The sequence below is a fragment of the Bidens hawaiensis genome, unplaced genomic scaffold, assembly GCF_021521415.1.
Source record: "Bidens hawaiensis isolate Kalapana, Puna unplaced genomic scaffold, B.hawaiensis_p1.1 tig00020525_1, whole genome shotgun sequence".
NCBI lineage: Eukaryota > Viridiplantae > Streptophyta > Magnoliopsida > Asterales > Asteraceae > Bidens > Bidens hawaiensis.
Window position 1 is genome coordinate 414,247 of NW_027493140.1, and position 15,420 is coordinate 429,666.

Consider the following 15,420-nt stretch of genomic DNA (forward strand, 5'->3'; position numbering starts at 1 on the left):
CATTCACCCCAAAAACGGGTGGGTAGATTAGATTCAAAACGCAAAGCCCGAGCAATTTCTAAAAGATGTCGATGTTTTCGCTCCATCACACCATTTTGTTGTGGTGTATGTGGACACGTGGTTTCTAAAACGATTCCTTCTTTAGAATAAAAATCAAGCATGTAATTAGATGTGAACTCCCCCCATTGTCACATCGGATCTTTTTTATGTTTTTCTCAAATTGGAATTTTATCATCTTATGAAAATCAACAAGGCAAGTGCTAGCCTGGTTCTTGTGTTTTAGGAGAAAAACCCAAACGGCTCTACTAAAATCGTCAACAATTGTTAAAAAATAATTTGCTCGAGAGAATGAAGGTGTGCGATATTTACCCCACACATCACAATGTAATAAGTCAAAGCAAGCATTCGTTTTCGTAATGCTAATAGGAAAAGGTAATCGAGCAAACTTGGCCCTAACACAAGAATCACAAAAATCCTTTTGGTTTAAACGAGTATTTTTAAGAAAATCAACAAATGCAAGTTTAGAATTTGAAGCATGACCCAATCTATTGTGCCATGTGTCCACCGTTGTCATCATAAACTTTCTTGTGTCCTTCGTCATTCCCATCTTCTATAGACCTTACTTGCAATCACCCACTCCAATCAATGTCCTCGAACTCAAGTCCCGCATGACACAAAAGTTAGGAAAAAACGTTACAGCACATTGAAGTTCTTGTGATAGTTTACTAACGGATAAAAGATTGCATTTGAATTCGGGGAAGTGAAAGACAACCTTTATGGTTATTCCATTGGGTAAGACATGTTCACCTCTCCCCTCTACGGCGATCGAGTCACCGTTTGGTATGACAACGGGTGGTTCATAATGTTTTTTAATCTTATTTTTAAGGAAAAAATCGTTATAAATTATGTGTTCGGTGGCACCCGAGTCAATAACCCACTTACCTCCTTGGCCAATATTACCTGCCATGTTAGCAACCGGCGCAGTTTCTTCTTTAGTTGTGTTCACCTTGTCGCCAAAGATCTTCACAAATTGTTGGTATTGCTCGTTTGTTAAACCCGGTATTTTGCTAGTCTCCCCCTCGACGCAAGCGGCACTTGGTTTTCGTTTTTCTTGTTTCCCTTTACCCGACCACCATTCCGGATACCCAATACGCTTGAAACAACTATCTTTATTATGACCATCTTTACCACAAAAATCACAATGTTTTACCTGTTCACCAAAACTGTGTTTGCCATCTTTATGAGAGAACTTGTTTTGTGATGAACTTTGGTCTTTCTTCTTTGGTACAAAAGCTTGAAAAGCCGTAGAGTCGATGGTTGGTCTTCTTTGGCTTGAGATGGATCTTTGTTGTTCATCATCGAACACAAGGTGGTAGGCTGTATTGAGGGATGGAATGGGTTGCATGGCAAGGATTTGTGTATGTATTGTTCCGAACTCGTTGTCTAACCCAAGAAGGAATTCATACAATCGTTCTTTGTCCTTGAGTTCACCGAGTTTCTTTCCGATCCCGCACTTGCATCCGTTACAGTTGCATACGGGGATCGAAAGCACATATTGTATTTCGTCCCAAATGGAACGAAGCTTTGTGAAGTAAGCGGAGACGGATGTCCCCTTCTGCTTGATAGTGGTTAAAGCTTGTTTCAATTCATATACCCTTGGTGCGTTGTCTTTTCCGAACCGCTCCTATAGATCGGCCCAGATTTCTTGCGCCATAGAGGCGTATTTCACACTCGTTCGTATTTCTTTCTCCATAGCCGTGTTCAGCCAGCCCTTAAGCATAGCGTCACACCGTATCCAGGCCATGTAGGTAGGTGAGTCAGGTTCTGGTTTCTCGATTGACCCGTCGTTGAACCCGACTTTGTTCTTGGCCAACAAGAAATTTAACATTTCTTGAGACCAATCCTTGTAATTCGCATCAGTGAGGACATCGTTAACGTGTAACTTCCTCGGGTAGTCGGAAGCATGTATGTAATATGGAGAAGTGTGGTCAGATGCTCCTCCATCGGTCTTCTTTCCATTGTCGCCAGCCATGGCGGCTGTTTTAGGGTTATGAGAGAGACAGGTTAGTGTAAACGTTTAAGTGTTTTCTTTATAGGATCCTATTAGGTAGGCTCTGATACCATATCAAAACTATTATTGAATAACAATATATTATTACAAATGGTTCTATCCATAATATATACAAAGATGACCTTATTTTGTGACACCAATTAAGCAATCAAAAAAGGTAATGAAATATTTCAAACGGCTAGTAAAGAAAAAAATAAGCATAATATCTCTTATTTTGATTGTTGATTTGCTATTGTTTATCCTGTTTTTCTCTACTATTTATTATGACTGTTATCTTTGTTACCAAAATTAAAGCATGTATTGTATACTGCTTGAATCAGGTTTAAACATATTGAAAACCTGTAATAATTTAAAGCATGTATACTACTTTTTCCATCAAAATACCCACTTTAATCATACATTTTTTTTGTATAATCCAACGAACACTAGCTAACTTCAAAAAAAAGTTTTCAGGAGAGTTTGATGTCGTGAGGCCTAATTCATCAAGTAATGTTTCACATAGGCTTAAACCTAGAAATATGACACATGAGTGAGATTCGAACCAGTAACGTCAAACTAAAGTAGCCTTTAGGTAAACTGAAGTAACTAGAACCATTTATGATATATTTTCTTACGGCTCAATTTATTGGTTTTTCATGTGAATTAAACAACACTCCCAACATGAGGTGGAGATAAAGAGTAGTCGGAAAGTTAAATGGACTGTAAAGAACTATTATTGATCCTCAACTAATTAAATAGTATGAACGTACAATTCAATGAATAATTTAATTATTAAGATTATGGTATCAATTACCAGGCATGATAATTTACATGAACCGAGTGACTTGCTAAGTCACATAAACCAACTGTCAATGCTCGAGTGAAGATTAGTGTCCAGAAAGGACAATCACATATTGGTAATGAGTCTACGACATGCATAAATCATGATAGACCAATCGATTCCATGGATAAAATCCTCGAAAAAGAGCAAGTGATAAACATGGTCAAATCGAGGTATAATAAAATTTTATCTTTAAGAGACGATAGACATGATGGTTCTAGAAAAATCTCAAGTACCAGATAACAAAAAAGTTTCAATAAATTATTTCATGTCTAAAAATATATGGAATGGAAACAAAATCGACGTCGATGATAAATTTGTATATAACAGCGCTTGAAATAATAGAAATAATGAGGATCAATAACTAAATTCTGCAAATAAGTGAAATATGAGATATTAGTAAAAATGAAAAGATGCATATAACATAAAACTAAATTCTGTCACAAATGTATTAGTTTTTAGAAAAATACTGTTAAGGCTTAGACGTATTTGATAGGTATTGAGCAAGTCATTCAGTAATTGAATTCTTAATTGAATTTATATTAATATTTAAATATATATACAAATAAAATAACATAAATAAGCTGTTTGGGCCTAAGGATCCAACTGTTGTACTAGGCTTATATTATGATTCTGGGCCTATTACCCTAATTGTGTGCTTCAAAAATATCTTGTAGCGAATAAATAAATGGGCATTTACATATTTCCTCTTTCTAACATCCTTAATTACATATTTCCCCAAAACTAAAAAAAATAATTACATATTTCCCCTTCCTAACACATATAAAAAGGGGAAATATGTAATTGATTTTTGGAGTTGGGGATATATGTAATTAAGGGTATTTAGCAAGGGGAAATATGTAAAAATTCCAAAAATGAATAGTTTCTAAAGCGGTTTTCGAAACCTGCTTTTCACCGCGAAAACTTGTTACCATAAATTCACGGGACTTCATTAGTATCCTGCTAACCAATATTCATGCACGAAATAGCTCGTAACTTGAAACTCAATCGAAGTTGGTCTGGTTGTACAAGAGCTCCCAGCTAACTCAGCTTCTAAGCTTGGGTCGCTTGTTTAATATAACCCAATTTTTTATATTTTATAGGGAAAGAAACCTTAAATTTTTTAAACCCGACTTTTCATTATAATCAGGTCCATTTCACTTCAACACCTTTTTTTTAAGTTCTAACAATCTACTTGAACCAAAACCACCGAGTCAAACCGGAATTCTAGTTTTCAAAAATATCTTGTAGCGAATAAATAAATGGGCATTTACATATTTCCTCTTTCTAACATCCTTAATTACATATTTCCCCAAAACTAAAAAAAATAATTACATATTTCCCCTTCCTAACACATATAAAAAGGGGAAATATGTAATTGATTTTTGGAGTTGGGGATATATGTAATTAAGGGTATTTAGCAAGGGGAAATATGTAAAAATTCCAAAAATGAATAGTTTCTAAAGCGGTTTTCGAAACCTGCTTTTCACCGCGAAAACTTGTTACCATAAATTCACGGGACTTCATTAGTATCCTGCTAACCAATATTCATGCACGAAATAGCTCGTAACTTGAAACTCAATCGAAGTTGGTCTGGTTGTACAAGAGCTCCCAGCTAACTCAGCTTCTAAGCTTGGGTCGCTTGTTTAATATAACCCAATTTTTTATATTTTATAGGGAAAGAAACCTTAAATTTTTTAAACCCGACTTTTCATTATAATCAGGTCCATTTCACTTCAACACCTTTTTTTTAAGTTCTAACAATCTACTTGAACCAAAACCACCGAGTCAAACCGGAATTCTAGTTTTCATACATCGAAACGTTCGTTACTCGTTGGGTTTGTTTATGATTTGTTAAGTATAGTGACTAATTTTTTTAAAATATATATATCATCATTATTTAAAAATTGGCCAGGTCATAAAGTCAACGTCGACTTAAGTCGGTCTTATTTCCCACAAGATTGGGTTTTATGAATTGACATCCTTGAAAGAAAATATGGAAGAATGTTGTTTTAACTTTTTAGTCTATTATATTATAACTTATAAGTCATGGTCAAAGTGAAACTTTAACGAAGTCAAGTATTATAGTCTAGTTTGTTGGTTTGGTTGTTTTATTTATTTATTTATTTTTTAACATATCAACAAACAAATTTGTTTAAGTACTTCGTACAAGGTGACCCAATAACAAAAGGTCACCGTTAGCTGGCCAACCCAGTCATACGAAACCCTTAAGCGCCTTAAGTTATCTCTAGTTTCTGTAAAAAAATATGTTACTAATAAGTTATAAATTAATAATTTTTTATAACTTTCACTTTTGCTCTCGGAAGCAACAATTTTCATGTAAATGTAACAATAACAACACACTATTTCTCTCTTATATATTTATTTTATTTTAGCTTCAAATATGCCCTAATACTCTTAAAGTTTGTTCTGGCCAATCTTCATGTCGCATATGCATTCATTAAGGTCGAGTGTTGTCGGTGTTAAACCACCGACGTGGCATCACTTTTATAGGCTAAGTAGCGGTAAAGAGCGTTAGACACTATGTTGGACGGGCTAACGAGGTGTTATGAGGGCAGTAAGGCATTAACGGCGAAAGGGCGAAGGGGTGATGGCCGATGTGGATGGTGGTGGCGCCCCCAGGCGTTACTCCACATTGTTCGGCTTAAGAGTCGTCTTTCTCGAACATGGTTTGAATATTTTTGTGTTATGGTTTGTCTCGGACCTCCACCTTTTCGATTGAGAGTGAATATTAGAGTTAATTCAATAACACAAACTTAGTTCTACACTTCATGCAAATTTGTTATATTTGTTACTATATAATATACCCTATCTCCACCTAATTGGGTGTAGAGACTTTCACCCTAACAATACCGTTATCAAAATATCGGCGTCGAACCAATACAGTTTGTTTCAGATTAAATAATCGGTAATATTGATACCAATCTCATCCCTATTTTAGAACAAAAACATGTGTTTGGGGACCCATGTATAAGGGCCTCCCAAAATTTCAAATATTAGAGTTCTAACAATTGAATACCTCTCTTCGTTTATTTTCTTGTTCATTTCTCTTGCGTTTCATGACTAATTTTCTTCTCGTGCACTTCCCATTTGATCCAATGCCCGTTACACACAATTCTTTCCAAAAGTAATACTATTATTTGTGATTAATGTAATGCAGCTATTCACAACTTACAGGCATTCTAACACATATAATTTGACTTGATCAAACGTTGAAGCAATGGTCAAATGATTTAAGGCTAAATATTAACCGGTCCTACACTGTATACTTAAAGAAAATTAAACTACTATTTACACACAAAAGTAAAGTTTTTCTTTAAATATATAGTACCAAACATAATACAAATATGATATATTGATACAATTTGATATGATTTTTATGATTTTGTATCTTTCATTGCACTCCAAAAGTGTATTTTTTTTCCAACTTTATATAAATATTTTCTATCGCATCTTGTATAGGATGGTGACAAGAGGCTAGATGGGCGTTGGGAGCAATCAAAGGGCGACTTGCATTGACAAATCATATGGTGGCATGATGCTTACCCAAAAAGTCTATTTTTACAAGAAATCAACTTTTATTTATTATTAACTCAATTATTATATTTTTTTAATAGAAAAACTAACATATGCCTGGTGGTAGAAGGTTTGGGTTATTCAGTGGAACCCATCTTACTCGTGTCATTTTTGGGTGGATATTGGCATGAAGGATTTGAGCCAGGCAAGGTGCAAAGGTTGTCAATTCGAACCCTAAGCCCACCCGGGTTTTTGTCCCACCGTGTGTTAAGCCAGAGAATTCTGCTCTTGTGATGGCACAACGACTGCCAAGTGGCAGTCGGCGGCATGGTTTCATAGAGGAACGCCCAAGCCAAACTCTGAAGGCAACATGAGCCCGGTTAAAACTACATATTCTGACAATAGTAGGGCATCTGGACTCTTTAAATTTAAAGAGTGTGATAGCATAAATACAAAAAAAGTCGTCGTTCAAAAAATGATACATTATCATTATATATAGAGCTAATATCATAATATAAGGTAACCATTATACTTTGCTTCTTTTTTTCTAATATTTATCGATAAACTATTTAATATTTAGTTATATGTTTTTAGTCTATTACATATATGATACATGTGTGTGTATGATATGCTATTAAAACAATTAATTACAAAATCGTCAACATCTTTCATACATATCTTTTCAATTACTACGATCTACTAGTGTATGAAAATAGAAAAATTTCGTTTTCACACTCACAAAAGGAAAATTATAATATACTATTAATAGTAGTATCCAAAAGTATCAATATTTAAGAAATTAGATGTTTTGTTAATTGAGTATAAGGGTGACTTAAAAAAAATATTGGTAATCCGGTTCAAATAGGTAAACCGGTTGAATCGAACACTGTTAACGGTTCATACTTTCATAAATGTATTTTTATTCTTTTTAAACCCGGGTTTCTTTCCTCATGCCGGATTGAATGGTCTCATATTGCGATACCGATATTTTTAAATGACAAACACAGACAAAGCCTACAGAAAAATTCTCAAAGAAGTTAATGTCACGAGACCTAATTCATCTGGTGATGCTTAAATATAAGAATATGACATGAGTAAGATTCAAACCCGAAAATTTATGATGTAAAACTAGAAAAAACCAAAGAACATGACACATGACCATATTGGTATATCAAACAGGAGTTAATTATTCACTTTTTTGTGTAATATGATAAAATCAATCAATATCTTACAATATTATATAGTCATAAAAAGTTTTCTCCTTATTGATGATGATAAGTTTTTTTTATTTAAAATATTGCATTGTAATTATTAATTAACTAGTTTGATTCTCCCGTGTTACGGGAGTTTATTTAAAGTTTTGTTTTCAATCGTTTTGCTATTTTATGATGATTTATTATTTTTTAACGTAGTTCTGTTTTAATTTAATACATATATATTAGTTTGTTATTACATTTTTTAACGTTTAGGTTTTATCAGTTGAGATGTTTAGGTTTTTTAGATTTTTAACAAACAAACATAAACGAACACGAGCATGTTGATTTTTTAAATGTACAAACGTGAACACAAATATTTGTCTAATGAAAAAAAAAGGCGTTGATGTAGTTGACAATAGTGGGTAGTATCGGAAGTTAATCGACGATGGAGATGATAGACCATCAACGGAGAACATGTAAAGCAAATAAATTAAATTAGAGTTTGATGATGAAAGTTTTTATCATTAAATGAGATATTATAACCCATTTGAGGGCTATTAAAGTTTGGTAAAACCCATAACCCGTGAAAATTATTCTTTAAAGTTTAAGGGGTTATTTTACAAATAAATGAGATGTTATAACCCGTTTAAGGGTTATCCGGGTTTGGTGAGACCCATGAACCGTGAAAATTATTGTTTGATTATGAAATAGTTTAACAAATAAATGAGATGTATAACCCATTTAAAGACTATCTGGGTTTGGTAAGACCCATACCCACGAATTCAGGTCAAATGCATGAGAAACCTTCATTTATAAATCAAGCAATCTGGTGACTCTAGAGAATGGGAGGAACAACCTGAGATTGACATCTAGGATTTTATGATAGACAATTATATAGATGGTTAGATATTATATAATCTTCCATTGCTCTATAAGTTGTAAAAAAATCATTTGAAAATCTTTCATTAAAACTAATTTTCTAGACTCAGCCTACCCCAAAAAAATGATAAAACTATATAGAGGATTCTATTATTTATGAGAATCAAATAATACAAATCAATCTCCACCAATTGATAATTTAATATATTTAATGGTTAGACACCTCTTCATTGAAAATCATGTTTTATTACTGTTCAAGCAAATATGAAATATTCTATATGTAGCATCCAAAAAAGAGACTTTTCTAGGGTAAGTTATCAAGAGAATAGATAGAAAGATAAATTAATAAGTGTACACCTTTTAGAAAATAATATAATAAAGTGTGTGGATGTTATACTATTAAACCTTGAAAATTTTACCAAAATACCCACCTTAATCATACAACTTAGAATTTCTATATTCATCTTTTTAAAATTTAGAGTTTTATGAACAGTAATTCTCTCTAAATACTGTATAGAGATCCATTATTCATCATCTTTATAAGTGTGTGTATATCTAAAATAGAAAAAAATTGTAAACTAAATGTTTGTAGTAAAATTAGAGTTTATGAATTACCGAAAATATTATCTTTCTTTAAAATAATACCTCACACACTCTCTAAAGATGAGAACTTATCCAACACATTTGAATCATTAAGCCAAAAACTCTTTAATAGAATATAAGATATTTAATTAAATTATATATGTAGATAGAGCCATAGATGATGTATTATGAATCCTACTTGGTGCTCATCTCAAGTACCCCCAAATCCACCAATTTTATGACACAGTCCATGTCATTTATATCATCAACTACTTAAAACTCACTTAAACAATATGTAACATTTCTATCAGTTACCACCAACCCCCCCCCCCCCCCCCCCTGTTTATTGGGTTACAGAACCCGACTTCTTTCTCTTTAACTACCTCCAAAAGGAGGTGGCGATGTACCCGTATGCTGTGTTGTAAAAATCGCTCAGCGATAGTCGAGCGGAGGAGTAGCGACTAACGATTAATCGTGATTAATATGGATTAGTCGAGATTAATCAGATTGGAATTTATGAAAATTATCAAATATACGTATATATATTCCAAAGTTTATGTATAAAATTCTCAACTTTGACCGATTTTGGACAAATGGGGATTAATCGGCGAGGCGACGCCTAGAGATTAATTGAGGATTAATGGGCGTCTAGTTGGGATTTTTATAACACTGCGTATGAGAATATAACATTAATAGTAGGGAGAATTTTGAAAATAGTCCTTTTTAAGAGAGATATTTTGAAAATAGTCCAAAAAGTTTTGAATTCCCAAAACAGTCCTCCGAAATCTATCTCCCACGTGAGATTGTGATTCGTGACGTGAGTTTTGGTTGTCCTATCACACACTGACACGTGTCACTTCAAATACAAAGTTTCAGATAAATTTGACTTGGCCGATAGTTTTCAACTCAAAATAGTTTTCTGAAAAACCATTGTTTTGGAATGAAATTTGTCCGTCACGTGAGATTTCAAAGTCATCATTATCCGCGTTTTTTTGAAATTCATCTCCTCGGACGCATTCCAAATGAATTTCGTCTACTACGTGAAATTTCAAAAAAGATGAAAAAAAAACAATACTTTCTCAGTGAACTTAGTTTTGTTAGATGATTTTCAAAAAAAATTAAAAAAACGATAATTTTTCAACTAATTTAATCTCCTTAGATGATTTTTATAAAAATTTTAAAAATATGGCAAGTGTTAAAAATGTGGTGGATGGTGGTGGATGATGACGGTGGGTGGTGGTGGTGGATGATGGCGGTGCGTGGTGGTGGTGGATGATGGCGGTGGGTGGTGGTGGTTGATGATGGCGGTGGGCAGTGGTGGTTGATGATGGCGGTGGGTGGTGGTGGTGGTGGATGATGGCGGTGGTGGTTGATTATGGCGGTGGGTGCTGGTGGATGATGACGGTGGGTTGTGGTGATGGTGGTGGATGATGGCGGTGGGCAGTGGTGGTTGATGATGGCGGTGGGTGGTGGTGGCGGTGGTGGTGGCAGTGGGCGGTGGGCGGTGGGCGGTGGTGGATGATGACGGTGGGTGGTGGTGGTTATGATGGCGATGGGTGGATAAATTTACTTTTTCTAATATCTATTCTTTTTATGCAAAAACAGATAAGTTTCATAAAAAAATCATCGAATTAAAATACGTTCTAACAAAATCTATCTTTTCTGACAACACGTCTTTTTATGCAAAAATAGACAATTTTGAAATGCGTCCGAGGAGATGCATTTCAAAAAAACGCGAAAATCATCTTTTTTGAAACCTCACGTGACGGACAACTTTCATTCCAAACCTATGGTTTTCCAGAAGACTATTTTGACTACAAAACTATCGGCCGAGACAGATTTCGCTTAAAGTTTATTTTCAACTTTACACGTGTCAGTGTGTGATAGGACAACCAAAACTCACATCACGAATCCCAATCTCACGTGGGAGATAGATTTCGAAGAACTATTTTAGAAATTCAAAACTTTTTAGACTATTTTCAAAATCTCTCTTAAAAAAGACTATTTTCAGAATTCTCCCTTAATAGTATCGATGCACTCATATTTTTCAGTCAAAACAACATTTTGTACCAACACTGTCTTTGACCCTTGAAAGTACCATTAGTTTTGTTGGGTATCCCCATAAAATAAATACTCCGTATCTTTTCTGATAAGTATCTGCCCAAGTTTATGGTCCTCATCACACTTATATTCGTACCTTTAGTGCTTAACATTACATATTCTTCAATAAAATTCATAGTTAAATAACTTTTTTTTCGAACTGTGAACTTTTATAAACAGCCAAACAACACCTACAAAGCCACCTCCACAACTCGGAAAGAAGCCACCAAAAAGAAAGCAAAAAGGGTAAACTACATGAACGAGAATTTACACCAATTCGACCAATCTATACTTTTACCTTTTGACCTATGTTTGAACCAAAAATAACCAAAAGACTTGATGTCCGCAATTATTTCTTCAATCTTCACATCTTTACCTTCAAAAACTTTCTCGTTCCTAGCCTTCCATATTGTCCAACAAGCAATGATAATAATCCCATGAAACACCTCCTTCTTGTTTGCCCCAATATAATTGACTTTATGAAGCTCCAACAAATCCCTAACCGAGAAACCAAAGATAGGAGGAACTTTACACCAACGACTGATGTGCTCCCACACCACCGCTGCCACCGTACAACCGGTATAAATATGATCGGTCGATTCAATGCTCGAATCACACAAAACGCAGCTTTTGTTCAAGACCGGGATGTTCCTTTTTTCAAGGACGTCCTTCGTGGGAATTCTATTCATTTCTGCTCTCCAACCATGAATATTGCACTTCGTCGGGACCCACTTGCTCCATCTCATAACATAATTGTTGCTATAATCTATGTTATTTACTAAAGATCTTTTTACCGAACTCACCCTGAAAGAACCTTCCTTATCTCCGAGCCACACCCAACAATCCGAACCTCCTTTCCAAACTGCCGAATTCATTAATTGAAAACATTTCTCCCACTCGGTCCTTTCTTGCTCCGAGTTCGGATTTCTGGACCATTCCCAAGCCCATCCAACATACTTCCTTGTCTCCAAAACCGATCGCTGACCTTACAAAGTTTGTTTTTTTTCAAGTTTATATAAATTAGGACACACATCTCTCAAACATGTACTTCCAGCCCAAACATCGGACCAAAATTTTAACTTCTTTCCATCACCAAGATAGCCTTTAATTAAATCTCCCAACTTGCTTCCTGCCAGTTTTACTTTGTTAACCACTCTGGCAATATTTAACCAAACTCCAGTGATCTGCTTTTTAACCGGGACCACTTCCCAACCAATTTTCTACGAGTGGATAGCCTCTACCACCCTCTTCCACAAACCCCCATTCACTCGTTTTGAATTTCCAACACCACTTTACTAATAACGACTTATTAACATCTCTTAGTCTCGATATACCTAGCCCGCCCATGTCCTTCGGGAGAGCTAACCTTTCCCACGCCACCCAATGGATCTTTCGAACATTATTAGAACCGGCCCACAAAAACCTTTTCATTATACTTTCCAAGATATCCACAACTTTGCACGGCACTTTGAATAACGAAAAGTAATAAACCGGAAGACTTTCGAGGACAGATTTAATCAATACTACCCTCCCACCGATAGACAAAGAGTGAGCTCTCCAAAGAGCCAACCTCTTCTCGAAAACATCTATAATACCGTTCCAATTATGAATTTTATTCATATTGGCGCCCACAAGAAGACCAAGATGTAAAAACGGCATAATACCCGCCTTACACCCTATCACCCCTGCCAAGTTAACGATCTCCATCCGGAAACATTACTACCAAACAAGATCGATTTTTTCAAATTGATTTTCAGACCCGAGCACATATGGAAGCACCTCAGAATTCTAGCCACATTCTCCATGTTAGTTTTAGACCATTCCCCTATTAACATAGCGTCATCCGCATAGAGAAGATGTGTGACCAACGGACCTCGGTTCGGAGACTGGTAACCCTTGAGAATTCCTTCCTCCTGAGCTTTGTACACCATACTAGTAAAGGCTTTCATAACTATAAGAAACAAAAAAGGAGATATAGGGTCTCCTTGTCTCAAACCTTTAAGACATTGAAATTCGAACGTAGGAGATCCATTGACGAGCACCGAGGATCTAGCCGAGACAAGAATACCATTGATCCAGTTACACCAAACATCCGGGAACCCCATTTGAGTCATAACCGAGATAAGAAATTTCCAGTTGACGTTATCATAAGCCTTCTCAAAGTCGATTTTTAAAAAGAAGGCTTTATTCTTAGACTTATTAGCCCAGCTAATTAATTCATTGACAATAAGCGGACCGTCAAGAATGTCCTTCCCTTTTAAAAAAGCTGATTGAGACTCGGAAATAACCGAACCCAACACCTTTTTTAAACGATTCGCCAAGACTTTGGAGATCACTTTGGTAATTAGCCCCACCAAATTAATAGGCCGGTACTCGTTAAGACTAACCGGGTCAACACACTTAGGAATCAGAGTAATAAAGGACGAGCCAACACCTTTGCTAAAACAACCACGATCGTGAAACTCGGCCAAAATGTTACCGAAATCATCCTCGAACAGCCCCCAGAAGTTTTTTAAAAAACGAAAGTTAAACCCGTCTGGACCTGGCGCCCGATCGCCGTTGCACTCAAACACCACATCTTTAATTTCTTCTTTAGTAAACTTGGCTATAAGAGACAAAGCATCCTCGTCAATTAGTTTTTTAAGGTTGTGGCAATTCAGATTGGTCTCTCCTCCTCTTCTTCTTTAAATATGTTTCTAAAAAAGCCAAAAATCTCCTTTTTGATGATTTTTGGTTTGTCACACCGTACCCCATTTATAAGCATCCCTGGAATGTAATTTTTTCGCTTTCTGTTATTAATGAAACTGTGAAAAAAAACTGAGTTTTCGTCCCCAAACATAGCACACCGGACCTTGGACTTTTGTTTAAGGTCTTTGACTTTTAACATGGCCAACTCCGTTAAATCTTTCAAACTTTCCATCCTAATCCGTTCCTCCTCCTCAGACAAATCTCTTGACTCCATTTCAGTCTCTAAATTCTCCAACTCATCTTTCAGAGTTTGTTCTCTATCTCCTTCTTTGCCCTTAGTAATTCCCCACCAAACTTTAATTACATTTCTTAACATTTTGAACTTATTCACCAAGGCCAAATCAGCAGGTCCGCAAGACTGCCATCTCCCACAAGCCACCCGAACCGTTTTTCTTCAAAATCTTTACGATCAAGCCAGGAATTAAAAAATCAAAAAGGGCGAGGCCCAAAGTTGGATTCCTTCATAATGAGAATAAGCGGCCTATGATTCGACAAAAATCTGGGCAACACTCTAAGACACGCCTCTGGCCATAAATTCATCACTCCCGGACAGACCAAAAACCTATCAATTTTACTCAACTTGTTGCCCACCGAAAACATATATTTTCCCCCTTTCATCGCATACTCAACCAAGTTATTCTCAAAAATGAACGAATTAAAATCTCTAGTTCTAACCGGGTTGAAACCAGAATTTCTCCTTTCATTTGCATTTCTAACAACGTTAAAATCTCCTAACAAAAACCATAAACCTGAGTGCTTATCTTTGAGATCCAAAATTCGGTTCCAAAGACCTTTCTTTTCTGTCATCCCTTGAGGAGCATACACATTCAGAATACAAACTAGATCTTCACACCCCACTATACTTCCTTTTAGCAATAAAAAATTCCTATCCTTGATAGAATCCGACATTTTAAACACCGAGCTATCCCACATACAAAGAAGGCCTCCCGATCTACCAGTCGCCCCCACATATTCCATATCAAACGATGAATTATCCCAGAATCTAGCAACCTGGCGACTTTCAAGATCAACTGCTAGCGTCTCTTGAAAGGCTATAAACGACAAAGCTTCCTTAAGTTTAATATCCCTGATCCAAGCAGCTTTAGACTCCACCCCTATACCTTTTATATTTAAGGAAAGGAAATTCATTGTTTAACCTCGACAAATCCTTCACCCCTAATTTTATCCTTAACCATCTCTGTGAAATTATTCATCTCCACGCCAATTGAGAGACCTACCTGATTTTCATCAGTCTCTTCCATCTGATCAATTTGCATCTCCCATTCTTCATCCTCATCTTCCTATAACTGAACCTTTTCTCGTGCCTCCTCCTTGTCTGCTTCCTTCGATATTGAATTTGACCTAGAAACAAATCCCAATTTACCCCCTTGAGCCACTTCTTTGGGCTTAGAAATCCCATTACAAATGATGACTCTATCCCTATTCATGCCTAGAGGTGCACAAATCGGTTTTTTTAAAAAAACCGG

General features: G+C 35.7%; 3 protein-coding genes across 3 annotated transcripts; all 3 read right to left on the reverse strand.

Moving 5' to 3' along the window:
* Positions 1-619: 619 nt before the first annotated feature.
* LOC143561047 (uncharacterized) lies at positions 620-2,032 on the reverse strand. Its single transcript, XM_077049203.1, has 2 exons — positions 1,712-2,032; positions 620-1,615 (listed from the first exon to the last, which is right to left on the reverse strand). Exons 1-2 carry the CDS (start codon positions 2,030-2,032, stop codon positions 620-622), a joined length of 1,317 nt encoding a protein of 438 aa, XP_076905318.1.
* A 9,404-nt stretch (positions 2,033-11,436) lies between these two features.
* Positions 11,437-12,060, reverse strand: LOC143561048 (uncharacterized). Its single transcript, XM_077049204.1, has one exon. The coding sequence runs from the start codon at positions 12,058-12,060 to the stop codon at positions 11,437-11,439; it is 624 nt and encodes a 207-aa protein (XP_076905319.1).
* A 2,302-nt stretch (positions 12,061-14,362) lies between these two features.
* Positions 14,363-15,082, reverse strand: LOC143561049 (uncharacterized). Its single transcript, XM_077049205.1, has one exon. The coding sequence runs from the start codon at positions 15,080-15,082 to the stop codon at positions 14,363-14,365; it is 720 nt and encodes a 239-aa protein (XP_076905320.1).
* Positions 15,083-15,420: the final 338 nt, after the last annotated feature.